This window comes from Cebus imitator, unplaced genomic scaffold (assembly GCF_001604975.1).
Source record: "Cebus imitator isolate Cc_AM_T3 unplaced genomic scaffold, Cebus_imitator-1.0 Scaffold205, whole genome shotgun sequence".
NCBI lineage: Eukaryota > Metazoa > Chordata > Mammalia > Primates > Cebidae > Cebus > Cebus imitator.
This window is the reverse complement of record NW_016107520.1, coordinates 1,287,775-1,315,433: the sequence shown is the minus strand read 5'-3', so window position 1 is coordinate 1,315,433 and position 27,659 is coordinate 1,287,775. Positions and strand designations below refer to the sequence as shown.

At 41.5% G+C, this 27,659-nt stretch overlaps 1 protein-coding gene across 2 annotated transcripts in view; it reads left to right on the top strand.

Annotated features, from left to right (window-relative positions):
• Positions 1–25,914, top strand: part of SLC1A3 (solute carrier family 1 member 3) — an 80,465-nt gene extending 54,551 nt beyond the window's left edge. For both annotated transcript variants that reach the window (XM_017548246.2, XM_017548247.2), the window contains exons 4-10: positions 8,540–8,744; positions 11,550–11,592; positions 14,402–14,694; positions 17,068–17,301; positions 17,828–18,022; positions 20,787–20,921; positions 23,602–25,914. In XM_017548246.2, the coding sequence (XP_017403735.1) occupies positions 8,540–8,744; positions 11,550–11,592; positions 14,402–14,694; positions 17,068–17,301; positions 17,828–18,022; positions 20,787–20,921; positions 23,602–23,806 (1,310 nt within the window). In that variant the 3' untranslated portion in view covers positions 23,807–25,914. The remainder of the gene's footprint in view (positions 1–8,539; positions 8,745–11,549; positions 11,593–14,401; positions 14,695–17,067; positions 17,302–17,827; positions 18,023–20,786; positions 20,922–23,601) is intronic.
• Positions 25,915–27,659: the final 1,745 nt, after the last annotated feature.

The following is a 27,659-nucleotide window of genomic DNA, read 5'->3' as shown; positions in this document are numbered from 1 at the left end:
CTGGGTTTCTGAATCTTGGCAGGAGGACAGTCATTCCTTTGTGCTCGGCTGTTACAATGAGGTAGCCAAAGAAAGGGTCTTGGTCTGAGGCTGTCAGCTGTTACTAATCACGACTCCCCAGCCCATCGTGGGTCCCGCTCGCCTCTCCCTCTTGCTCTGCTTAGCACACATAAAGAAGATGAATTACTCCCTGGTTCCTCTTCAAAAAAGCATATTGTGTGGCACATTCCAATACAGTGAGCGAAGGATGGGCTCATGTGAAGGGTAAATGGGTATCCAAGTCACCTCACAGCGGGGCTTGCGCCGGCAGCTGTGGGCCTCTGAGAAGTGAATTTCAGAGCTGCCCCTTCTGAGAGTTTCTCACCTTGCTGAGAGTGAGAGGAAGTCCCTGCGGTGGGCTTGCTGGCAAACCACATAACTGGAAAGATCGCTGGGCTGTGTTAAGCTGTCATGAGAGTCAATTGAACGGTCAAGATCAGCATACAGAGAAATAAAACTTGACCACTCAGAGGCCGCCACGGGCTGCTTACCCGGGAGAGGCAGTCTCCACCCCAAGGTTAAGCCAAAGGCACTAGTTCTTTGGCGTTAGAGGTAGCGGTGGTGGAAGCTGTGCCTCAGTTTTCTCTCATTGCTTCCGAATTAAAGTTCATTCTCAAAGGATGACTATAGCCAGAGAAAAGGGATTGTCTGCTCAGTCCTATCAGACTGAGGATGCAAGTGATTTATTTGACTTTTTCTGCCACTAATAATGTCTTCGCCACTGATATTTTTTCCACTTAACAATCTTTCAAAAGAGAATGTTTCTGTTTTGCTTTTCTGCACTTCGTTTCACTACAGCTCAAAGAAAAAAACGTGTTGACAAGTTTTAAGGGTCAAATTAAAAAAATCAGTTTCCCTGATAAATTATGTGCCATCACAAGTGGCAAATCTGTAAGGACGCTTCACTTGGTGTTTTCATGCAGTGTAATGTTACAAGGCTAATAAAATGTCATTTCGTGATATTATAAGCAGCCATAATGGGAAGGAATCTTTGGCCAGGATGAAAACACATGTGAAAATGCTTGGGACTGTGAATTCTGCAAAATTGTTCCCCGATCTTCATGAAGACGGTTTCATTCTCTTTTACCAAGAATCACTGATAAAAGTAAATTGCCTTCTTTGCTCAAAATTCCATGAAGTGAACCTATCTAAAATGTATTCCCTTGTTACAACATCCATAAAATTTCTGTTCAAGTGGAATGACCCGATACCAGATATCAGTATGCTCATTCTGTGGACTCCACTAGTGAGATGAAGCAAGTTTTTGGATATGATGGGCAGCCCAAGATCACAGGAAGAGAAGATGACAGGAAGGGAAGACTATACATAGTTCATGGTTCCTTTTTTTTTTAGATGGAGTTTTGCTCTTTTTTTTACCCAAGCTGGAGTGCAATGGTGTGATCTCGGCTCACCGCAACCTCCGGCTCCGGGTTCAAGCAATTCTCCTACCTCAGCCTCCCAAGTAGCTGGGACTACAGGTGCATGCCACCAATAATTTGTATTTTTAGTAGAGACAGAGTTTCACCATGTTGACCAGGCTGGTCTCGAACCCCTGACCTCACTTGATCCACCCATCTTGGCCTCCCAAAGTGCTGGGATTACAGGTGTGAGCCACCATACCTGGCCCATGGTTCCTTTGTAAAGCCTCTACTATTAACCAAATGGGAATTTATACAGTGTTTGCAAACTGTTTTTTTTTTTTTATCAGAAACTACAGTAATAAATATATTTTGTATTGCAACCTGGTACTCACACACATACACACAGAGAACTGAAAAAAATTCTCACAAAGCAATGCTTACCTTTACCACATGTGACACCCTGTGATATTTTCCATTCTCTTTGATTAGTTGATGAAGATACTAGTTATGACCTACTAAATTGACTTCATGAAGGCATACATTTAAGCCACAGCCCTCTCTTTCATTCCCTTCTCTGCATTTCTATTTTAATTAATTCACTCATTCACCTGTTAACATATGGACAGATAGAGCCATAGCAGTTTTGTTTTGTTTTTTTTTTTTTTGAGATGGAGTCTTGCTTTGTATGCCAGGCTGGAGTGCAGTGGCACCATCTCAGCTCACTCACTGTAGCCTCCACCTCCCAGGCTTAAGCGATTCTCCTGCCTCAGCCTCCTGATTAGCTGGAATTACAGGCATGTGTCACCAAGCCCGGCTAATTTTTTTGTATTTTTAGCAGAGACAGGGTTTCATCATGTTGGTCAGGCTGGTCTCTAACTCCTGACCTCCTGATTTGCCCACCTCAGCCTCCCAAAGTGCTGGGATTATAGGCCTGAGCCACTGCACCCAGCCTATAGCAGTTACTTCTATATGATGCTCATCTGCAAGAGGGAAATACATTAGCAAAGGGGAAAATGATATAGGAGTGCCAGAGGGAAGGCAAAGGAAGGGATAGCAAGAGGGTGCCCTTTCCATGGTGGTGAGTAATAAGTGGAGATTTTCCAGCCTCCTGGCCTTCCAACCAGCTGAGGGCCACCTTGCCGGGAACTCATTCCCAGCTCTGAAAATGAAGCTCTGGGTGATGCTGAGTTTGCATTGTCACTCTTTCTCCACAAGGTTTGTCTCTTATTGTTCCAGACAGAATGAACCTCATTAGTTTGGATTAATTGGGGGAAGATCGATCAAAATTAGTGAGTCAGAATTAAAGAGTGTTTAAACAAAAGCAATGTCAGAATTTGTCATTCATATAGTAACCCAATCTAATTGTTAAAAAAAAAAAAAAAAAAAAGCATGCGGTCTCTGTCCAGCATAACAACAAAAACAGTAATAAGAATGGCTGTTTATTCAAAAAATGATTATTGAATCCCTTGTCACTCTATGTGCAGACACTGTGCTAGGCACTGAGGCCACCACAGTGAATCAAACAGATGGTCCTGCTCTCTTGGCACTAAAATTCTGGTAGAAGGAGACATAGAATGGAAAAAACTGTCCTTTATCAAGGACCTATTTTGTACCCTTTAAGTGTGTTTTCTCTAATCTTGCAATGTAGATATTATTAGCTTATTTTATACATCAGAAGTAAGATAATGCTTTGTGACCAGCTTGTTTATTATGTACCTGCTTAATGAGTAATAAGAACAGGTACATAACAAACATTTGTTGAATGCTTACCACGTGCTGAACACTAAGGGCTTTCTGTATGGAAGCCCCTTTAATGCCAGTGAAAACTCTATGAGGAAGCTTCGATTTTTCACATTCTACAGAGGAGGAAACTAAGACTTGGAGAAGCCACATGGGACTGGGCCAAAAGTAGAATCCAGGTCTTCTAATGTCAGAGTCTGGGCTCTTAACCACTACGCCACTGTTTTTTAGATTACATTCTGAGGCTATCACTGGCTTACTAACTGTGATGCAAAATTGTGACATAATCATTAGTTACCAACAATTTGGAAACTAACTTTTAAAGATTTGTCTTCAGTTCCAGAACCCTTAGAATTGTAGCACTTTGCAGTATTTTTACAAGATAGTCTATAAAGGAGCCAGAAGAAAATATTTTTGTGCAGGAAAACAATAAAGTTCTAGAGAGAGATTTGAAGTGACTTTCTCCATGCGCCCTCCCCACCTCTCACTGCCTTTCCTGGGTGAGTTTCTTCATCCTCTTTCTCACTCTCTCCCTAGAATGGCAGTGTGCCCTGGCTCCAGCAGTGGGCAGCTGCCTAGGACACAGGAGCCCATTTTTTAATCTGTAATTATGATGTATATTGTATTTTTAGAGTTTGATTTTCTTATTAAAAAAAAAAAACATATTGTATTCACATGAATACAGCACACATTCACGCTCATCCTTGCTTTCCTTATAAGTTTGCCCATCTTGAAATTCTAGGAGGATTGAGAACAGGCAGCTTTCATTAGTTGTGTGTTTGAGAAACTCATTGTGGAGAAGGAGTACATCTAAAATAAAAACTGAAACAGAACAATCTTCTTGACTCAGCAGTTGCCATCATTCTTTTCTGTTCCTCCTGGACCTGGTCCAGTGGCTCTGGAAGAACAATGAAACATCATGGGGATAAGTGGGAAGACAATTCAAAACAGAAGGCTGCTTCTCTACATTTTGTGTTTTAACACTGGAGACGGGAGCTGCTGGGGGGCGTACATGGATGCATATTAATGTCCAAGACACAGATTTTCCGCAGACAGGAGAATAAAATCCATGCCAGTGATGGAAACTTGGGAGCTTGGCACTTTTTATGTTGTCCTTTAATACTTGACTGAATATATATTTTATTTATCCAAGAAGTAATATTAATTATTGTACCAAAAGAGATCTAATTTACAATACACTCTTACAGAGTACCACATACACATTTATGAAACATTCCCTCTCTGCCCCTCTAAAATCCCATGAATTTGGTGTATATTTGTTGCACCAAATGGTCAAACCAATGACCAAAAGACTATCTTTATAATTACCTGTCAGTGCAAGACTCTCTTCCTTTCCTCTCTCTTTCAAGCGACTACTGCCTAAAATACTCAGGTATTTGAAGCAAAGTTTTAATCTTTTACTTTCTAGAAAGTGTCTTATTCAGTCTCCTTCTGATACTTAACTCATTGTTGAATGGAAGTAGGTTTGCAGAAATGATTGCTTGTTTGATAAGTTGTTATTTATAGGTAGATTTTTAGAAAAGAAAGTAAGATTCAAGTGCTCACAGCAGCCAGCAAATATGCAGGGCTCTCCACCCTCCATTAGAACATGTTCTGGGCTGTTTTTCTAGGATGATGAAGAGTTTGCACTGATATTATCAGCTCTCTAGCTAGTCCTTCTGGTGATCAGTGTTGCTCAGCTTGACCTCAAAGTAGGTTTAGGGAATGCTGAGTAATTGGATGGAGTTTTTTCACAATTATATTCCTCCATAGAATTATCCTCAAGCCAAATGGCTCATCTTAGCAATTAGCTCAAATGCAAGAAAGTTAGAGAAAGTCAGCATGGAAAACAAGCGAATAAAACATGGGTGACTCCTAGTTTGTCCATAAAAAGAGAGGTATAGCAGTAAGAACACTCTCTTGGAAATGTGGGTTCAAATCCTGCCACTGCCATTTATTAGCTGTGCCACACTGGGCAAGTTATTTAACTTCTCTGGCCTCTTGTTTCTTCACCTACAATATAGTATCAACAATATCTGCATTATAAAATTTGTCATGGAATTAAATGATTATTACCATCAATCAAAGATACGACTTAGCGAGTGAGTCTTTGGACCAGATAAAAGTTAACTCAAAATGGATAAAACACACATACAAATGTGTCATTGTAACGGAAGGAGCCATTATGGTACTTGTAGCAATAGCACAATATAGTATTTCTTTGGATTTTGCGGGGGGCGGGGGTGATTCTGAAGACAGGTTTTTGTAATAAAGATGTCATGATGTCTTGAATTGGGCTAGTTTAGCTAAGCCCAGATCAAATGCAGAAAAACTAGTCAAGATCGTTATCTTTACCACTTGCTCTGGAATATGTTTCTCAAATATGTATTTAGATGAATGCGTGGCAGTTGTAACACACTCCCACAATTACCTACATACCAAAGTAACTTCCTATCTCCCCATCATCCCAGTGCTCTTTTCTCCCATCTATTTTAAAGTGATAACGGTCAATGTAAACTTCCTCCTTTCCAAACATTTAGGGCAGTTCTTGCTGAAGTAGCCCTTTCTACAAAGTGATTTAGTGCCTTAACCTTGCTCCAGACGCTCTGACATTTTTGTTTAGTCTCTGGTGTAAATGTTAGACTCTCATATTTCTTGAGATTGGAGAAAGGAAACGGTCACAGAGTTTAGGTGTGGGAGAGGAAAGTGATGTCCTGCTCATTTGGGGTTTGTCTTCCAGAGTTCTTCCTCCATTCTCCTGATGCCACCTGTATACAGGCCATTGTGTGTGAACAGATTGTACACATTTGTCCTGCTGTTGCCCGGATGACAGTGTACTGCCTTGTTCGTTTTACAAGCCAGGGTACCTGGAACAGAGGTGATCAAGTAACTGTATGGGACTTCGATCCTCCTTTAAGGGAAGGACCTACACGGAGATGTGGTTAATGAATATACCTCCCTTACCTTTTTTGGCTGAAACAATAGCAGCTGCTACTTTATTCTCTTTCAAAGGATAAGGGCCAGTATGCAGAGGTGACTGAGGCCTTTGATTTGAGTATTGAATCTCCTTCTGTGCTTTTGGGGAAAAAACGCCTTGATGGTTCTCTTTAGCTATTTAGAATTAGAGAGTATGAAGAAAATGCTTTCACACTGGTTTTTACTTTAAGCATTTTTTAAAAACCGATAAACTTTATTTTCTAGAGTTGGCAGCCCTGTAGCTGTGGGTCCTGGGATAAGTTTCCCCATCCCTCTCCGCATGGTGCGAGGAGGGACATTTAAGCCTCATTCTTTGTTTGCCACTTTGGTTTCCAGTGCTCTGCCTTGACCACTTAGCGCTCTCTCCAAATAGCTGTAGGTCGAAAATAGTGGGCAGGAGCGTCAGAGAAGAGTTGGCGTGAGAACGGAACAGCACCACAGAATAGAAGGAGAAGGGGAAAAAAGCATCTCGGAGGAAGAAAATACTGCTGCCTGGTACTCCCTGGTCCCAGAGATATCCGGCGTATTGTGCTTGCACCACTCGCCGGCTCCACAGGGAGAGAGCCGGAAGAATTGCAGGCGCTGGTGGCGACAAGTTCAGGCACTCATGGGAAAGAGTGTGTGCCCCTCTGAGAGAAATCATTCTGAACACAGCCAAGCCAAGATATTTTGAGATGTGATTCAGAGCTGAGAACGAAACTGCGGGCAGATGGGATACTTTGGCTGGGAACAGATTAGCCCATTTTTAACGTAGTTGAAGTGTTGAAGTGGTGCCACCCTAACAAAAGAATACTTAGCCCCGAGTTTTGAGAAAGTGGCCCAGGATAAAAGAGGCTAAGTGCATGGCGTCAAAGCCAAAGTTGGCCTCCTTATCTGTGGGAGCTGCCCGTGGCTTTCGCAGAGGCAGAAAGTGCACTGAACCTAGTTAAGTAAGACCCGAGTTCAAGTTTCCACTTGGTGTTAAGTAAGTCCTCAGACTGTTACTTAATTGCTTTTTAATCTGCATTCTAGGTTGTTAAAAATACGAACATATGAAATACTTAGGGCTTATAATGAAATTATAAATGATACAATTCAAATACAAATGAAATAATAAATTGACAGTCATAGCTCCAATTTCCACTTAATTACCTTTGTATTAAGATTTTTGAGCAAATCCAACCAGTTATCTGGCAATTGTAGACACTATTTTTATCAGTACTTTATCTTCTAAATATGAAAATATTTAGAGTTCACACAAACTCTAAATATGTTTGTGTGAACAGGGCCACTACCTAAATATTAAACCTTCATTAGAATCAGATACTCATTATTGTAATATAGCATAACTTTTTAATACATTTGTGGAAACACAATTTTAAATTGTAAAAAAAAAAAAAAAAGCTTAACTATAATTGGATTATATGATAATTGGATTTTAGTGGGATTGGGGAGGATAAAGAATGAAGAAAAGTGAAGATACAGCTATTAAAACAGAAGAGACCATATTAATATAGATAATTTTAATCTTTTGAGAGTTTTGTGTCTTTTCCAGTAGTTTTTCAGCCCAGAAAGAATCAAACTGTGTTCCATTAGCTACAGCCATTAGGAAAACCTTTAAAGTTATGCCTCCTTTTTTCTCTAGGATGAGATCTTTCCTGATGCAGGCTTTGAAGACATCCTGAAAATGAGGGACAGAGGGATGGTTAGCATGAGGAGGCATCCCAGACCTGTGGGACAAAGTAGAGGAAGACAGGGTGCAAGAATGAGAACTGTGCAATTTTTAAAAATTTTTTGATTGGATGAGATGAAATGAAATAGCAGAGAAACTATTTGAAAACCTTATAAACCCAATGTCTACTTTCAATGCAAATTGAAGATAGATCAGAGGGGGATCAGAATGATAGTTTAAATTGTGCATTAAAACATCAAAAAAGACTCCCAAATACATATATAAAATAATTCTTTTGAAAGAATTTAATGGCAGTTAATCTTTGTGTGAATCACCGCAGTGCTTGAATATGAGGTAAACTTAGATTATCCTTCCAGAAAAATGCTTTAAGTACTTCTTTACACACACAGGCACACACACACACACACACCACTCACACTTATAGCTTCCCAACTAGTAGCAACCTAGGAAAGAATCTGATTGCACTTTTAGACCATTAGAGAACATTATTGATTTGGCCATGTGAAATCAACTCTTGGGACAGAAAATGAGTGGCTGCATTTTCACTGGCACCGCCAATGCCTTGCCATTCTAGCCTCGGCCATTTCCCTTCACCTTGTAAAATTTGGGGCCAGGTTCTCATAACATGTATGAATCCCATTGCCAGGTGGGATGAGGGTAGGGGAGTATAAAGGAAATGCTGTTCCCATTGTCTTCCACTGGAGAATTCCCTGGACTGACTTCCTGAAAATCTTCTGTTTGCCTCCACCAGGAATGGCGGCCCTAGATAGTAAGGCATCAGGGAAGATGGGGATGCGAGCTGTGGTCTATTACATGACTACCACCATCATTGCTGTGGTGATTGGCATAATCATTGTCATCATCATCCATCCTGGGAAGGGCACAAAGGAAAACATGCACAGAGAAGGCAAAATTGTACGAGTAACAGCTGCAGATGCCTTCCTGGACTTGATCAGGTATGTCCTTACAAGCCCGTCCTTTGAGGTATACTTTGACCATCAAGCCCCTCTTACTGGGAAGCTGATCAAACCCTGGAAGGGGTGTCTCACTGCACCAGCCTTGCCAGGCTTGAAGTGAAGGTCATATATCTTTACTTCTTTCTGACAGAAATTGAAGAAAAGATCTGTTTTCTGATCTCGTATGAGAGAAGCGAGAAGAGCAAGGAGAGGAGGATTTTGAGAGCCTTGCTGTTAGGATTCAGAATCTGGTCACCGAGTTCTCTCAACTACATAGCTTAACTTGAAATTTTAATAGTTCTTAACCTATTTTTCTTAAGTCCTGTTCTTTAAGGCTAGTTTTTATTCAAGTATGGCCTATTCTTTGCACCCTTCTCATTTAGAACTTGTGATCAGTATTACTGTCCACTATGCACAATGCATTATACACAATTTGGTTCCAGAGGGACTTTAGAGATCATCTTGTCAAACATGTCCCAAGGTTTTCCTTTTATACTATTTATGGAGAAAGAATTTGGCAGGTCTGTAATAAAACGATAAAGAATGGCTTCTTTAATGTTGTTTTATGTACAAACCATACATTGATTACAAATCAGTCTTATCTACTCTTTAAAGCAGACTTGGTAATAGAGTTGGCCTTATGCAGAACTGTGAAGTAAGCCAAAATTCAATCCTGGCACCTTCCTGCTTTCTCTCCCCTACACACCTGCCCTTGCTCAGTCAGGTCCTGGCAGGAAGCATAGCACATACTCAAAGGGAACCTCAGAGAAGGTTTGCCAAGGTGCAGGCAGCCTTAAAGGAACCTACAAAGGATGGTGAGGCCCCTACAGCATTAACAATAAGGAACTATTTTGTTACCATCTTTAGCTATGAAGAGGCAAAGGAAAGGAGGTGTTACTGGAATCCAGAAAGAGATATAGCCTCAGGAGAGAAGGGCCTCAGGGGGCCTAAATGGAGAAGAGGGGCTGCCACCAAATCTATCAAAGCCCTGGGAGACTATAGACCCCTTTGCCCTGTGATCTGTCAGTGCATGGCACTAGACAAAGCCCATAGGAACAGGAAGCCAAAAGGCAAGAGAACTCACATGCTGTGGTCCATGGAGGCCAGGTTCCCAGGCCAGGAGAGCGAATCTAGAAGGACAAAGGACCTCAGCACAGGCCTCTAGATCCCCCATCTGCTTAGCATTCTCCTACCATTTAGTCCCTCCCAGCCTGTCTTCCCAAAGACTAGCTCTTTCCTCCCAGCTTCACAGCTAACTTACCCGCAGAATGACTGGGTTGCCAATCCTAGATACCTATCCAAAGAGTTTATGCCCCATGAATCATCTGAAGGAAATTCCTCCATGCCATCTCAAGGAATGGGTCTGTGGCAGGTAAAGTCAAAAGAGATTTGGGGAGCAGAGGGATACCTCCAGCAGCACCTTTCAATTCCCAACATGGCTGACTTTGCACCGTCTCTATGTATGTAAACACTACCCAACCCCAAGAGGCCTCTTCTTGAAAGTCCTTTTTCAGGGAGTTGATCACAATGATCTGTATGCAACAAGCCACCCTATAATGTTATTTCATACCAACCTGACATTCAGTAGCTGTGTTTTTATTTAGTTCATACAATTAATTAAGGCTTTTAACCATTTCTTCATGAACTTTATACTCAGTTTGGATTATAAGTATTTTATTATATTACATTTTCTTTCTCTAAAATTTTTACTCCTTGTTTGAAGAATTGGAATCTTGTCATCCCCAGTCTGGTTGATCCATCAGAGGACCATGTTTCTGCCCTGCCTTGCCCCAGTGACAAATGTATCCTGCCCACAAACAATCACTTGGTTTGAGCATTTATCCTGGAATCTCCTGAATGCACATTTCTTTCAAGGTTGATAGCAACAACCCCATAAAGCATGATAGGAAGAAAAAGAAAACAGGATGGTCTAGTAGGAAGGAAGGGACAAGAGTTTACAATATTAAAATACAACTTTGATAACATGCACCTGCTGGAATGTTGAGCTTGAGATAGCTGCGGAGCATGTCTCCTTCCCCCAGTCTTTCATCTTAAAGCCCTAATGATAGTTTAGTCCAATCTCCTCTTTAAGAGATGAGTCAACTTAGACATAAATGGGTGCCATGACTTGGCCAGTGTCACACAGCAAATGACAGACATCCCAGCCAGAGTGTTAGCCTCACTCTACACCCTACAAATACAAACACTGTTTTGACACAGTCTCAGAAGAAGTAACAAACACTGCCACATGGGCTTCAAGTTCGAATTTTGTAGGTCATCCCTCCATTGGCTACCAAAGACTTGCAGAAGCTTTAGCAATTCAGTGCCAAAATACCATTCTCCAGAATGCCTTTGGGAGGCTTTTCTGGAGAACAAAATTCCATAGGCTGACCATGATTTTTGATTCAGAACATTTGTTTCCTAGACACACGGCTCAATAACCAAAATGACGACTGTTGAACAATAACTCAGCCATTAAGCTGACGATAAAACTCATTTCCATTCTCACTTTGATTATTCCTAGTAGCATGGTTTTTAATAATATAATGGCTGAATGAAGAAGCCCATTGGCTGACAAGAGGATAAATGAGTCAAATTTGAACTCCCCTGAAAATATAAACTACATGGGCCACACTAAGGGAGGACCATATATTCCTTTTCAAGTCCTGAAATCCACTACCATTTTTCTTTTTCCATTTGTTGCTTGATTTAATGCAATCTTTACCTTACACGTAATGAAACAGAATTTAAGGAGTAAACTTATTACTTGGAAAATTTTGCAAGTGACTATTATTTTCTTTGCAGGAACATGTTTCCTCCAAATCTGGTAGAAGCCTGCTTTAAACAGGTAAAGACTCTGCAGACTCACCTTTGAAATTCCTCTTTTGTATACCAAACCAGGTGGGACCCTCTTTTTCCCCCCTCATTTCTCTGCTATAAGAAATATTTCTCTTGTCAACTAGATTAAAAACACTAGCATTTTCTAGGAAATTTTTTGGGATGGAATGGTTCTTACCTTGTATTGAAAGCTGTTGCCAGACACAGTGTGTCTTGCATACAAATAGCTCATTGAGTCTGGCATTGTTAAGAAGGCTAATCACAAGACCCCCTTCCTCTCCCTGCCCCACTCCCCACTGTCAAAAGCCCACCAACCAAGCAAACACCAATATAAAATACATTTATAACTTGCCTTAAAGAAGATTAGAGAGATTATTCAGATTTCTGGGTTTTATTTAAATATTAATGGGCTGGGTTTTTTTTAAGTCTACCAAGGAACTAATGGACTCTAAAGGAGAGCCAAAGCAGAAAGGAATGGCATCATCATTCATGGAAATCCTGCCATATGCCAAGCACTGGCATTATTTTTAGTCCTCACATAAATATGATAAATATCATTGTCTTCATTTCACTGATGGGGCAGCTCATCTACAAGAGCTCACGGGGATTATGTATTGCACACAAATTCTCACAAGTAGTAAGTGGCAGACTCAGCATTCAAATTCACTGTATTGACTCCAAGTTCTATCTGCTTTCTGCTACTCCATTCTGCTTCAAAGAAAGGAATATTCAGGGTGATAAGATACCAACCTAGAAGCTATAATGAGGTCCAGCTCCTTTTAGCTCATATACAAGCAACTCTTGCCTCTGTGTTGTGGATACAAATACCTTTTACTATTAGTAGATAAAATCAATAAAGCTCACTTTAACCTCATTTGAATGTAAAAGCTTTGTGGCCTAAAATATTAAAAGGGAAACAGACACTCTGGGTTAAGTAATATTTCCCAAACATTTCTCCAGATGCTGTCAATTCACTCCTCTTGTAATTCCCTAACGCTTCAGCTTAGGATCTGTAAAACAAACCAAACAAAACCCCAACCTAGTAGAAGACTTAGTTTTACACACACAAGTCTCCCTTTGTTTTTTTCCCTTGAATAATTTTTAAGACGATTTTTAATATGTAATGCATGCACACATTGAAACATTCAAACCAAATTCTTTCTTTAAAAAAAAAAAAATAAGCCTGAGGCCAAAATCTAACTTTCTTTGTTCAAAAACAACTATAACCTTAAATAATAAGTGCCTTTCAATCCAACCAGCCAACTCCAGCACCATGGGGCTGACGATTCCAGTAAGTCAGCTGGCCCTGGGTAATATCAAAAATGCTGATTTCCAGATCTTGCAGATGGAAAAAGTACTGACTCGTGCAGATTGATTGTGTTTGATTTGGAGTTGCATTTACAGGATTTTGAAGGGAAGGAAAATGTTTCTCCCCAGGTCTAGTTGGCTTAGACCAGAATGCAAACAAGGTTGCAGTTTCTGTGTATGCTGCAAACAGAGTCTAAGGGGAATGAGTTAGAGGCATAAGAAAGGCTGATCAGGATTGAAAATCTACCCTGGACAATCCATAAAATGCATAAGCACCCAATGGAATAAAGAAATTTGAGAGTTGATTAGAATAAATGGACAGGGGCCAATTTTTTTGTGGCTGATAATAGAAATTATCAGTACTACTGACTGTTCAAGAATGTGTCCGTAGTATTGACAGCTGGCCATGCCTTTGTTTGGGAATAGTTGTTTCCCAGTGGATAAGAAAGTCTTCCATTAACCCTTAGTAAAGAAACGCCCAAGCGCTTCATATACAGTAGCACTCTCTTCCCCTAGACTCTAGATTCGTTCACTATCCATTCATTGTTACTCTCACTGGTGCTTTCCCTACAATCATCATCAAGATCAGGAATTCTACTCTCATTAAAATCATAGAGGGATGAGCTTACTTGTTTCATGTGGCCAGTATCTCCTGCCTGGGGCATCCATGCAGAAACTGAAGAGATGATGGGAAAAAGACCATCTCTTGAGTTAGAAGAGAAACCCCATTATAGACTTGGAGAAAGTGAGTTGTCGCCATCAACTATTAATCAGGCACCTATTCTTAAGAATTGATGATATCAAAAATGGCTTGGAGACTGGTTGTTTAGGGATTTTAAATTTTGAATACCCACTGAAATCCAAGTCTAATCCCTGAAGGGCTTTGTCATTGAGCACCATTAGCAGACGTTAACTATGGTACTTTACAATTTACAAGATGTTCTCATACAGTCTGTTTAATTTGATCATCACAACAGCACTGTGAGGTAGAACCAGCACAGTTATTCTTGTTTCACAGTTGTGGAATGTGAGAGAAAGGATACCAGGTGATTTATTCACTATACCATAGCATGATCCCCACAGAAAAGAAAAGGATTATTGTGAATATTTGGGTTTATGGTTTAAAAAAAAAATCCCATTGTAGTCCTTTTATTAGGGTTTCAGAAGAAAGCAAAAGCATATGTGTGTGTTTAGTCCAGCATCTTTAATTGGATATCTCTTTCCTATTATCATTTGTTATGTATTTGAGTGTGTGTGTGTGTGTCTGTGTGTGTGTAAGTGTATGTGTGACATGATTTATTTGTATTTCAGTATATGTTTCTATGTTGATAAAGTAGTAGAAGTTTTCCACAGATTAGATAAAGAGAGAGTGAAAGAGAGAGAAAGACTTTCTATAACACTAGTCTCTGAATACAAAGTAATACCTATCATTTTAGAAAATTTGACAACAGGAAAACATAAAGAAAAAATAAAAATCACCTATAATGCTCATTGTGCTTTTTATTTTTAAGTTTAAAACCAACTATGAGATGAGAAGCTTTAAAGTGCCCATCCAGGCCAACGAAACGCTCGTGGGTGCTGTGATAAACAATGTGTCTGAGGCCATGGAGACTCTCACCCGGATCACAGAGGAGCTGGTCCCAGTTCCAGGATCTGTGAATGGAGTCAATGCCCTGGGACTGGTTGTCTTCTCCATGTGCTTTGGTTTTGTGATTGGAAACATGAAGGAACAGGGGCAGGCCCTGAGAGAGTTCTTTGATTCTCTTAACGAAGCCATCATGAGACTGGTGGCAGTAATAATGTGGTATGTATTTCCATTTGCTGTACATGTTATATGCGAGATGTTTATTGCCATCAACATGTGTTCTGTACTTAGGAAGTCAACAAGAGACAGGAGGGCTAATTGCAATGATCTCACTCTGGTAAGCACAGGAAAATAAATGAATCTCTGGGCCTCTGGTGGCCTTGAACCTATCTGCAAGCCTCTCCTAATAAGTTTGCTTCCTTGTTTTCAAAAGCTGTCACTTCCTTTACCTTAGTGCTGATGGAATCTCATTCCTCATTTCTCCAATAGTTTATCATTCAAGACATAATTATTGAGTGTCTACTATATGCTAAGCATATAGTGCCAGGCACTGTGGATATAGCAATAAAGAAAACATATAAGGATGTTCCAGATCTTACTCTCTTTTAAGGGAGACAACAATAAACAAACAGATCAATCAACCATATGCTTCAGTCACAGGTGCTGTAAAAAAATAAAATAAAATAGCCGGTACCTAGGAGAAGGCATAAAATTTGCCTTGGATGGTGCAGAAAGGCCTCTGAGGAAGCGACATACTTTGCTAAGACCTGATGAACAGAGGAAGCCAATCATACCAACGTGCCAGAAGAAGGGTGTTCCCAGTAAAGGGAAAAGCAAACAGAGAGGCCCCCTAGGCCATCAGGAAAACTGAGGGCTCCTCATCTGTTTCAGCCCTAAGAAATGTAAATGGCCGTTCTACTGCAATGTTTAAAGGATTATAAAATGCCAAGCCACAATTTATAACAAAATTTACTTTAATAAAGTTGACAGCAGGAGACAAAGGAAGAGACTATAAATCCAAGCAGAACATTGACCTTGGAAAATAAACTGTACCCAACAGGGAGAGAACCCTTTGATTGGCTTAGGCCTCGTATGAAGGTTGCCTCTCTTTCATTCATTATTTTTAATCCAGTCTCCTCTGTGGCACCTAAGGCAGGAAAGCATCCATCGCTAAGAAAAGCACTCACTCACCAACATGATTAAAAATGTTCTTTGTCTTTAATGCCACCAAAGCCCATAGAAATCCATTTTTCAGGAATCTGTATCAGATGGATATGAACTTGGGCACAAAGACGGATCAGAATACAGTCTCCACAGCAGCCCCCACTTGGAAGGCTCCTTTGAAATCCTGGCAGGAATGAAAGTGGACATTTATCTTCATATGATTAAAATGCCTCCACCTTTCACCTCTTTTATGAAAGAAGCCCATTCAAGGCCACTGAATGAACCTCACATGCAGCTTGTCTAGCTGTACATTCGCCTGCACATTCTAGGCTGAAGTAATATATTTCTGAAAACAGGTGTTCCTATGACTTCCTGGCCTGGGTTCTTAAAGGACTTTTGAAAGAAGCGTTGTATTTTTCAATTTGAAACAAGTCCTCCACAGTTCCCAGGAGACCCTTCTCCTTAAGGGTGATTGGCTCCTCTGTGTTTGGTAATGTGAGTTTGGTGTGGTTTACTGCACATATCAGACAAAGAGAAGGGAAAGCCAGTCAGGGAGGCCTTTAAGCAACCTGGGTTATTTCAACATGTAGAAGTCATTTTGAGACTCAGTTGCTTTTTCTTGCAGTCTGCAGGGGAAAAGCTCACAAATGGCAGTAGCAGCCTGTGGTGAATAATGACTTCATTAGAACACCTATAACTTGATTGCAGTAGTCCATACATGTACATTATTAAGTTTAATAATGAATTTATTTTATGGACATCTTCTATTTATGGCAAACGGTACTAGATTTGCATTTGCACTATAAAATAAAATTTCCTCTTAAAGTTACTTAAGTAAAAAAGGTGATTTGAAGAATAATACTAAGTTATCTTGTAAGTGGTACGTAGACATGGAAAGGCCATAATAAAAGTGGCCCTTGAACAAGAGAGCTGACTGCAAACCTGAGACACTGGCGTAGTGCTGTGTGCCTCTTGGTTTAACTTGGGAATTAGGATCTGATGTGGAAAATGCTTCCAAAAGTCTGCATATTGGAATGATGGATTCTGGCTGTTCAGGACACTTAGCAGGGGAGCAGGAGGCTGAGGGACGGAATGGCATCTGAGGACCAGAAAATGACCCTGGTGTGGTGAAAGAAGGGCTGGCTAGGAAGACAGAGGTGGGTCCTGAGAGCTTTGTATCTGCCTTTTTTACCCCAGGTTTAAGAGAAAAACATTGTGTCCTTGAGCAATTCTGAGTGAGGGGAAAGCCCAATTCTGTAAGAACCAGGGGAAATTTATATTTACAAAAGAGAAAAAAGAAGTCCACAGTATCCTTGGCAGGAAGGTTTGGCAATCAACCCTCTTTCCCCTTTACTTATCACTTGGAAATTTCTGTGGACTAGCTTGGTGGAAACCAGACACCAACTGTGCTGGTGTTACTTCTCCCAGGTACGCCCCTGTGGGCATCCTCTTCCTGATTGCTGGGAAGATTGTGGAGATGGAAGACATGGGCGTGATTGGGGGGCAGCTTGCCATGTACACCGTGACTGTCATTGTTGGCTTACTCATCCACGCAGTCATCGTCCTGCCTCTCCTCTACTTCTTGGTAACACGAAAAAACCCTTGGGTTTTTATTGGAGGGTTGCTGCAAGCACTCGTCACTGCCCTGGGAACCTCTTCAAGGTAAGTAGATATGTGTGGAAAATGAGTCTGAAGTGTTACCTTGAACCAGAGCCCTTCAAGTAGGGTGTAGGAGGAGCCATTTTGTTCTGGGTTTTAAACTTCCAGGAATGATGAGTTAGCTTTCTCACTGCTGATGCCAATCACATCTATTTGGGATTCAGGGAATGCCGGGCTACATATCTTTTGTGGGGACAAATTGGAAATCAGCTGATCACTTCATCTCTCTTTAGTTGACATCCTCTTGAGGGAGAAGTGGCAGAGTGACTTGGCACAGGCTGTCATGATGGGGGCATGATATCACAAGTGATGCCTCACAGAGGAACCCAGAAGCAGGAAAGCTGCCAAATGACCCCGTGGGGGAACCGCACTGTTCTTAACCCGCTCCCCCATTTATACAAGTGCTGACTTAGTTCCCTTTAAGTTAGGACACGGGAGAGGAAGGAAGTGTCTGTCCCAAAGACCAAACACACAGATAGTCAGAACTACCAGGACGATCAGCTGATGTGCCCTGTTTCACCATTCTCAGTTCGGCCACCCTACCCATCACCTTCAAGTGCCTGGAGGAGAACAATGGCGTGGACAAGCGTATCACCAGATTCGTGCTCCCCGTAGGAGCCACCATTAACATGGATGGGACTGCCCTCTATGAGGCTTTGGCTGCCATTTTCATTGCCCAAGTTAACAACTTTGAACTGAACTTCGGACAGATTATTACAATCAGGTACAAGGAAAGAGTTCTATACAACCCTTTCTTAAGAAGGCCTCTAGGGCTGGGCGCGGTGGTTCATGCCCATAATCCTAACACTTTGGGAGGCCAAGGCAGGTGGATCACCTGAGGCCAGGAGTTCGAGACCAGCCTGGTAACATAGTAAAAGCCTCATCTCCAGTAAAAATACAAAAATCAGCCAGGTGTGATGGTGCACGCCTGTAGTCACAGCTACTCAGGAGGCTGAGGCAAGAGAATCCCTTGAACCTCGGAGGCGGAGGTTGCTTGTGAGCTGAGATCATGCCACTGCCCTCTAGCCTGGGTGACAGAGCAAGACTTCATCTCAAAAAAGAAAAAAAAAAGTTTGATGAACTTTTTCTGTTGCATGAATTTTTAGACAGTATAAGAGAGATGACAGACCCTACTGACAAGCAGAGCAAGAATCTGATTTTTGTGGAGAATTTTTAAAAAAATATCGTATTTGAGGTGTTTAGTGAAAAGTTATTTTCCTTTCCATACCTTTCCCCAGTCTCTTAGTTGCCTTCTGCAGAGGCAACAAGTGTTACCTGCAGGTTACTTCTGTGTCCTTTCAGAGATACACCAGGCATACCCATGTTCAAATGTAATCTCCCCTTTTTGCTTATTGAAAGTTATTTTTCACAAGGGACCCCTGAGTCTAATGGCAATGGGACACTTTAAGCCTCACAATCCAGATCAGCATCTGCTCTTCGTTGTTGTGGGTTTTTCTTAATTGTAATTAAAAATATATTTTGGAGAGCAAAATAAGTCAGATTTAGGGGGATTTTTATCACTCAACATTTTGTTATGAAACTTACCCTACATACAGGAAAGTTGAAAGAATATTATAACAACCATCCTCTATTAGATGGAAAAACTGTGAATGTTTTGCCATTTTTTGCTTCTTATTTCTCTTTCTCTGCCATTATGACATTTCACCTGTACATAATTCAGCATGCATCTCTTAAGAATAAGGATATTTTTCTATATAATCACATTAGGGAGAATCTTAAAAATACTTCCAGAATATCCAGTCTATATTCAGATTCCCTAGTTGTCCCCAAAAACATGTCTTTTACAACTTTTATTTCCAGACCAAGTTCAAATCCACATTTATGGCCTGCATTTGATTTCTTAGTTTCTTTTCATCTCAGTCTCCACACATTTGTTATGTTTATTTAGAAATAAGTTGTTAGACTCTGTGTATATGTTTTGTGTTAGTAGAAAATGATAATAGTTGCAGTAGGATGCATTGGAGTAAAAAGGACAAGGCTGATCAGGGCCAGAGGTCACTGACTGACCTGGGAGTTCCGGGAGCCTCCAGCCCAAAGCAGTAACAGTGGGGCTTAGGAAATCATCATCTCAGCTTACCTGTAACCTACACTTTGGCATATTGATTGAAAGGCTCTGAGTTATAAAAAATGATGTGGTTGCATGTGACAGAGTTAAAAATAACAGTAACAGTGACAAACAAGATAGAAATGTATTTCTCTTTCATTCAGCATAGCTCTCTGCTCCACAAAGTCGTCAAGGCTGATTGATAGGTGTTCTGTGGTATAAGGGACTAAGTCCGTAGGGTGTTATCATTATCCAGGTGGTCCGGGATGGCTCATCACCACCCCCAAATTTTAGCCAGTGGGAGGTGGGGAGGTGGTATATGCTGCAAGTTGCTCAATCACTTTCAGGCATGTCCATTGGCCAGAAGTTAATCCAAGCTTCAAGGGAGTTTGGGTAATGTAGTCTTTACTCTGGGGAGCCACAAACCAGCTAAAAGTCCCGATACCTTAGAAGGGGGACAGTATGAATACTTTCTGTGACAGATTTAATAGTTTATTAATACCACTTATAGCTAGATAATACTTTACTATTTATAAAACATTTGCTTTGCAAGCCAGGTCTACACTGCCTTCATAAAAAATATTTCTAATACTACAGAACTTTTTTCATAAATCATTTTGCATTTGAATTAACTAAGCAAACCAAGCTAATAAACCAAATTTGATTCTTTTGACATTAATCATGCATGTTCAGTAACTTTACAACCCTCCACTTGGAGAGGGGAATTATTAGAAACAAATTATTCTTGTAACTCTACATCATTTTAGACCTTGCCTTACAAAATACTTCCAGAGATATTAAAAAGTGCATAGCTGCCAGTTTATTTAGAAATATGGAATAATAGGTACAACTTCACAAGGGTCATTGTACAAGGACCAAATGAAATAGGCCATGCTTAGCATATCAGAAGATGCGTCGTAAGCACATGATAAATATTCGTTAGCATGATGATTAGTTCAATGATTTTTTTTTTCTAATCTCATTTATGGGCCAGGCATAGTGGCTCACGCCTGTAATCCCAGCACTTTGGGAGGCCAAGATGGGTGAATCACTTGAGGTTAGGAGTTTGAGACTAGCCTGGCTAACATGGTGAAACCCTGCCTCTACTAAAAACAGAAAAATTAGCTGGGTGTGATGGCATGTGCCTGTATTCCCATCTACTCAGGAGGCTGAGACACGAAAATCTCTTGAACGCAGGAGGTTGCAGTGAGCCGAGTTTGTGCCACTGCACTCCAGGATAGGCAACAGAGTGAGACTCTGTTTCAAATAATAATAATAATACTGCATTTACGTTTTTTCTGAAGCAGGTCCTCTTGTGTTATACGGCAAGTCAGGCACTGGCACCGTGCATATTTTGCAGGGTATATGGTCTACTTGGGGAGCTTTGTAAAAGTGTTTTCTGCTCTGGTACTTCTGTTAACAGCATCACAGCCACAGCTGCCAGTATTGGGGCAGCTGGAATCCCTCAGGCGGGCCTGGTCACCATGGTCATCGTGCTGACATCTGTCGGCCTGCCCACGGACGACATCACGCTCATCATTGCGGTGGACTGGTTCCTGTAAGTATGCTTGGCCTGCATCCAGCTTGCTGTCACGAGGGGCCCCCTTTGTCACTTTAGGGCACCAGGCAGCCTGGCACACCTACAGAAAAAAACTCTGAGAGAGGGGCCACTTGGCCCATAGTTAAATTGTCTTCATTGTCTGACCCTTGGTACTTATCTGAAGACTGAGCCCCAGACACCATGTGCACTTACTCCTCTATCAGCCTGAGGGGCACATATGGCTGCTACATGTCTCACTCCATAAAGCCATTCAGAAATTGGGAAACCTGCTGTCTTGTGAAGCCAACATGAATCAGCAAGGCTGTTTCTGAATTGCACAACACATCGCCACGGCGGCTGGAACAAAGCTGCAGGCCCCACATACCAGCTCAGGCCCTGTCTCTGTGCTTCCCATTCCAGTGGTTATGATTTTCCCATCCCAGCCCAACAGAGTGAGGCTGGGCTGTGCCAGCAGTGGAAAGAGAGCTGGTGTCATTAAGTGGAATTGAGTTGTAGATATGGGGAAAGTTCCAAGAAGTGTGCCCTCCACACTCTCAAACTCTAACCTCTACAGGACCCTCCCTGTGAGCCCTTCCCTCGCTTTTCCATCTGGCATTCTCTGTGCCTTTTCTCTTGAACATTTCCTTCCACTTTTGAAAATCTTCCCCCAGAATGCCCAAAGCAAATGCCTAGGAGAACACAGTAGGTGCTGGAACCCAACATGGGTTCACTAGAACTGTGACCATGAAGAGCTTGACGGTGTGTGTGAAGCCCCAGAATGGGCGGGGGAGTTCACTCCCCAGTTACTTGTCCCTGTGTTTGTGTCCTGGCCTTGTGTGAAACTGGGCAGATTACCCACCCATCCTGGTTTCCACCTCTGTGAAATGAGGGTGCCCATGACCTCCACCTCCTGGGGATACTATAGGATTCAGTGCAGTGATGCCCAGAAAGTATGCAGCCTGCTGTCTGGCCCACAGCCAGCATCAGTTAACATGAGCACTCTCATAGAAAGTTACAGTTCTCCAAGTCTTTGATCTTTACACTTAAAAATTATTGAGAACTAGGCCAGGTGTAGTGGCTCACCCCTGTAATCCCAGCACTTTGGGAGGCCAAGGCGGGTGGATCACGAGGTCAGGAGATAGAGACCAGCCTGGCCAACATGGTGAAACCCTGTCTCTGCTAAAATACTCCAAAAATTAGCCAGGTGTGGTGGTGCATACCTGTAATCCCAGCTACTCAGGAGGCTGAGGCGTAATTGCTTGAACCTGGGAGGCGGAGATTGCAGTGAGCCGAGATCGCACCATTGCACTCCAGCCTGGGCAACAAGAGTGAAACTGTCTCCAAAAAAAAAAAAATTATTGAGAGCTAAAAAAGCATTTTATCTATATGGGTTGTACCTATTCATACTTATCATATTAGACAAACTTATAAGTTTCCATTTTTAATTTATTAAATGTCTTATTTAAAGATAGCAATAGGCTGGACACAGTGGCTCACACTTGTAATCCCAGCACTTTGGAAGGCTGAGGCGGGCAGATCATGAGGTTAGGAGTTTGAGACCAGCCTGGTCAACATAGTGAAACCCTGTCTCTACTAAAGATACAAAAAATTAGTTGGATATGGTGGCACGCTCCTGTAATTCCACCTACTTGGGAGGCTGAGGCAGGAGAATTGCTTGAACCTGAGAGACAGAGGTTGCAGTGAACTGAGATCATGCCATTGCACTCCAGCCTGGGTGACAGGGAAGACTCCATCTTGAAAAAAAAAAAAGGTGACAATAATAAATTAATAAAATGAATAAATAAAATGAATTTATTATTATCACCTTTAAACAAAAAGGTGATATATGCTAACATAAATAACAATTTTTGCAAAAAAATTACCATTTTTGACCCCAAAATTTTATTTATTTATTTATTTATTTTGAGACCAAGCTCTGCTCTTGTTGCCCAGGCTGGAATGCAATGGCACAGTCTTGACGCACTGCAACCTCTGCCTCCTGGGTTCAAGCAATTCTCCTGCCTCAGCCTCCCGAGTAGCTGGGACTACAGGCGCACGCCACCATGCCCAGCTAATTTTTGTATTTTTAGTAGAGACGGGATTTCACCATGTTGGCCAGGCTGGTCTCAAACTCCTGACCTCAAGTGATCCACCCACCTCAGCCTCCTGAAGTGCTGAGATTACAGGTGTGAGCCACCATGCCCAGCCTCAAACCCAAAATTTAGTGAAAAGAGTGGCACTATTTTATATTTTGAATTCCTGAATGTCTTGCTTAATACAAGACAGTTGGAGTTTCCCAACTGTTTCTGCAGTTTCACAACTGCTTCAGGAAGTTGTGACATCACACATCATGTAGTCTTTGCAAAACTCCACTATATATTCATGAGAAAATGAGAGTGAGAGGGACAAATGACATCTTAGTATTATTATGAGAATAGTTTAAAGAGAAGGGTCGTTCCCCACTGTTGGAATCCTCACTACAGTCAGACTGGTAACTGAACATCCATCATCTATATGGCCTTATAACTTTTAATAGCTACTATTGTGAACATCATGTGTCTATCATGTAATCTTGCAGTTGGTAGATACACCAAACTGAATTGTAAGAGGTGCTTCCCTGGCCAGTTCCTAGTGTATGTTGAAACCTTGTGATGCTTGTGAGAGCCTCATTTTTCCCTCCTCCCCACCCTGCCCACAGGGATCGCCTCCGGACCACCACCAACGTACTGGGAGACTCCCTGGGAGCCGGGATTGTGGAGCACTTGTCACGGCATGAACTGAAGAACCGAGATGTTGAAATGGGTAACTCAGTGATTGAAGAGAATGAAATGAAGAAACCATATCAGCTGATTGCACAGGACAGTGAAACTGAGAAACCCATCGACAGTGAAACCAAGATGTAGACTAACATAAAGAAAGGCTTTCTTGAGCACCAGGTGTTAAAAACCATTATAAAATCTTTCCATCTCCTTACAGCTCATTCTCTCCAGCAAGCCCCTTATCTCCCCTTTCCTCCCTTCTGATAAGATTGGAAAGTAATCCTTCAAAAAACAAAAGGGAGGATTCTGCAGTGGCCAAAGTATATAATTTTCATCCCACAATTGAAATTTTTAAATCATTTCATGTTAGTCTTACCTAAGAAGGTACCAAGATCAAAAATAGTCTTGATCAGATCTTCTAAGATCAGATCTTACAAGTTTATGTGGCACATAATCCTGTGAATATGATTTTTTATATAAGTTCAAGAAACAAATAGTAGGCTAAAAACGTTTTAAAATCAATTTTTGAAATTTAAAAATCTTTAAGAATACAATTGAGTTTTAGTTTCAAAATATTCACAACTTGAATTACAACCGGTTATCAGTTGGACAGTAAGATTTTGTCCCTTTCTCTTCTGACTGGCATTCTTATTTGATTAGTAGCTCAGTGCACATACACGTCTGGCACAGCTGTGAGGAGGGGCAGAAGGCACAGTTTTCATGTGGCCTTGAGTAAGTCACATCTCACCTCTAGGCCTCAGTGTCCTCATCTGTAAAATGAGGGACTTCCCTAGATGCTTTTGTGGTCTCTTCCAGCCCAGACATCCTATGATGTCATGAAAGAGCCTGCCCTCTATTTCCCCTCAGAACACCCTGTGCCAAGTATCATCCATGGAGCAAGGGGGTTCAGAAAGGACACTTTAATGGGAGTGAACTAAGGACAGGGTGGTTGTGTGTGGTGGTTACCAGGTCCTGTGTCCAAAATGCAAGTTATGCAAGTCGCCAGGCAGTAGGCCATTCCAGGAGTGGGATTAACCCTTTGCCCAGTTCATCCCAAAGGGGAAGTATTCCCTTCCTTCTTACCCTTCCCAAACCGAAGGGACTACTCTGGGAAGAATGTCTCCCCCCACTCCTCAACTGTTGATTGATTTCAAAAACAGAACAGAAGACTAGCAGCTAGCAAGGGTGCTTGTGGTCACACTATGGAACAGTAAAGAGCTAGGAAAGAGTGGAGCACAGACAACATTATCAACAAAGGATTTTAAAACACCAAGAGTACAGGTCTTCCTTAAGGAAGAATAAAACAGAAGAGGTTCAATTTTTTTTTTTTTGGCTTTATTTCCACCTGAAACACTTTTTCTCTTGAGTCCAAAATCATTGCCCCATGAAGTCTGCCTACCAAAATATAAAACCACTTATATATTTGAAAGAAGTCAAATGAATGAGCTCTGTAATAGAAGTCCATGAGTTGAGTGGATAGTTTCCTATTTGAAAGTGTTTTACTTTAATCAAAAGTCCTTAGAATGAGAGAAACAAAACATTTCTTTGTTTTGGAATCCCGCTTATCAAATCATTCAAAACTTTCAGCCGAAGTGGGTTTGCTTTTGTTTTGTTTGTGTCCATAAGATAAATGGTAGAAGATGAATCAGTATGAAGACACTGTCAAAGAGGTTATGAGAAAAAACAGCAGGGGCATTAGTTTCAGGTGAGTCAGCTCCCAGGTTTAGAGATTAATTTTTACCCCCTGAGGAATATCCAGTCAAAGACGCTGAGTGGGAGCTGTCAGGCAGGAGCAGCTGTGTTGGAGTTTCTGGCTGAAAACGGTGAAGAATGGACTTAATTATGCTAACAGACTGAAAATCTAGACGTACAGCCCCTGATCTACAATTAGAGATATTTTTATATAGATCCCAAGGATTCTGTGTATAAAAGTTAACATTAGGCTGTGGTGGAGTAAGCATTTAATGTCGAGGCTCTATTTGGGAAATACACTACAGATATTAATGTATGTGGCCATCATCTAAAGACACTAGTAGAGCAAAGACTTAATCCTCTCAACTTAATTCTGTTACACAGTGTGTGTGTGTTTTTTAATATATATACTAACCATTTCTTATGGAAAGGTCCTCTAGGGAGCCCATCCTCTCGCCAAGCCATCACAGGCTCTGCACACACATGCACTCAGTGTGGACTGGGAAGCATTACTTTGTAGATGTATTTTCAATAAAGAAAAAAGAATAGTTTTACATTAACATCTTTGCATGGTTTTGTTATTTTTCTCCTCAAAGGAAAATACATTTTCCATTCATGGAAGTATTACAATAAGCTCAGGGCAGGCTCTGGAAGGGTCCTTGCAGCAAGGTAAAATCTTGGCAGAACCAGCTGGGGGAGCCAGCTACAAGAAAATAAGTAAAGACATGCTCTCCTGCTCAATTCCAAGAACTGGAGCTGAAAACAGGAGGTGGTGAGCGGAGCACTTTGCTGTAACAGGCTGTACTTCCTTGTCCATGTCAGATTCAGATTTCTCAGATGAATTGAATCATTTCCATTTTGGGATTACGAAAGTGTACTGCCACCATGGGCCCTTCCAAAAAAGTTACTTCCTGTCTGATCTTAAAATTAGGTAGATTTATCTCTGTGATTATTACCACCATTTGTGAAAAGAGCAAACTAAGATCTCAAGGTTTTCCAGAAACAGCCATCATGCTAGGCAAGTGCTGTGCTCATTAAGAACAACTTATGGATGACCACTTTTCATCATGCTTTTTAAAAAAGAATTGGCAGGCAATATCATGAAATCTCCAGGCTGCAGTAGTATCAGGAGACTATAATCTGACCCTTTCTACCTGCAGGTGGCAGCCACCTAGAGGAAGTTCTTAAATTGGATCCATGGACCCCTAGGTCATCCACATGAAGACTTCAATAGGCTCATCGCCCATGAAATTGTGGGGAAAGTTTTGTGCATTTGCCTTTCTCTGGGACTAAAATTCTTCATTTCCATCAGTTTCTTTAACAGTTCTCACGACTAAAAAAATATTTTTATTTTTATTTTTTTTTATTTTTAACAAATCGCTGTGTTTGAACCATACATCCTAACTTTTTTGAAGGCATATATGGTATTCACATGGCCAGTTTGAGAAAAGAAAGGCTGTTGCAGACTGAGGGAACCAAGGCCACCCTGCGCAGATCAGTATTTGCTCCCTTTGAGATGTCCTGGGAAGTGCCACATAAAATCAATCCACTGCCCAGAAGTGCTCCCTTCTGCCGGGATCATTTCCTTCCCTTGTGCAGCCCACACTGGGTTTTGGTCACCTCCACAATAACCGGACAAGCAAATCGTTCGGCTGTGGGAGGTCTGTGGAGAGGGAAGTGTCTCTTAGCCAGAGTATGACGAAGAGGATGGGGGAGCAGGCATAGATCCCCACATGTGGTCGTCACAGATATGCTCACAAATGGAACTGTGAAAAATTTTCAGGTTCACATTTTTTTAAAGAGACAGCGCCTCACTATGTTGCCCAGGCTGGAGTGCAGAGGCGCAGTCATGGCTCACTGAAGCCTCACACCCCTGGGCTCAAGCGATCCTCAGCCTCCTGAGTATCTGGGACCATAGGCTCACAGCACCATGCCCGGGCTAATTTTTATTTTTATTTTTTGCAGAGACGGGAGCTCGTTCTTGCTCAGGCTGGTCTCAAAGTCCTGGCCTCAAGCGATCTTCCTGCCTCAGCCTCCCAACGTACTGAGATTACAAGAGTGAGCCACTGTACTCGGCCTCAGGCTGACATTTAAAAAAAAAAAAAAGTTTCCTATAAGTAAGTACATGTAATAAAATGTTTAAATCCTACCCTCAGAAGTTAGGGGTCTATGTCATCCTGTTCCCACATTCATACTGGCGCCACAGCTGTCCCACCCAAGCAAGATTCTACTTTTCAAGAGAAAAAAATCTCACTTAACCGCACTATACCTATGAATAAAGGCATAGGGGAAAAAAGTAAATCCT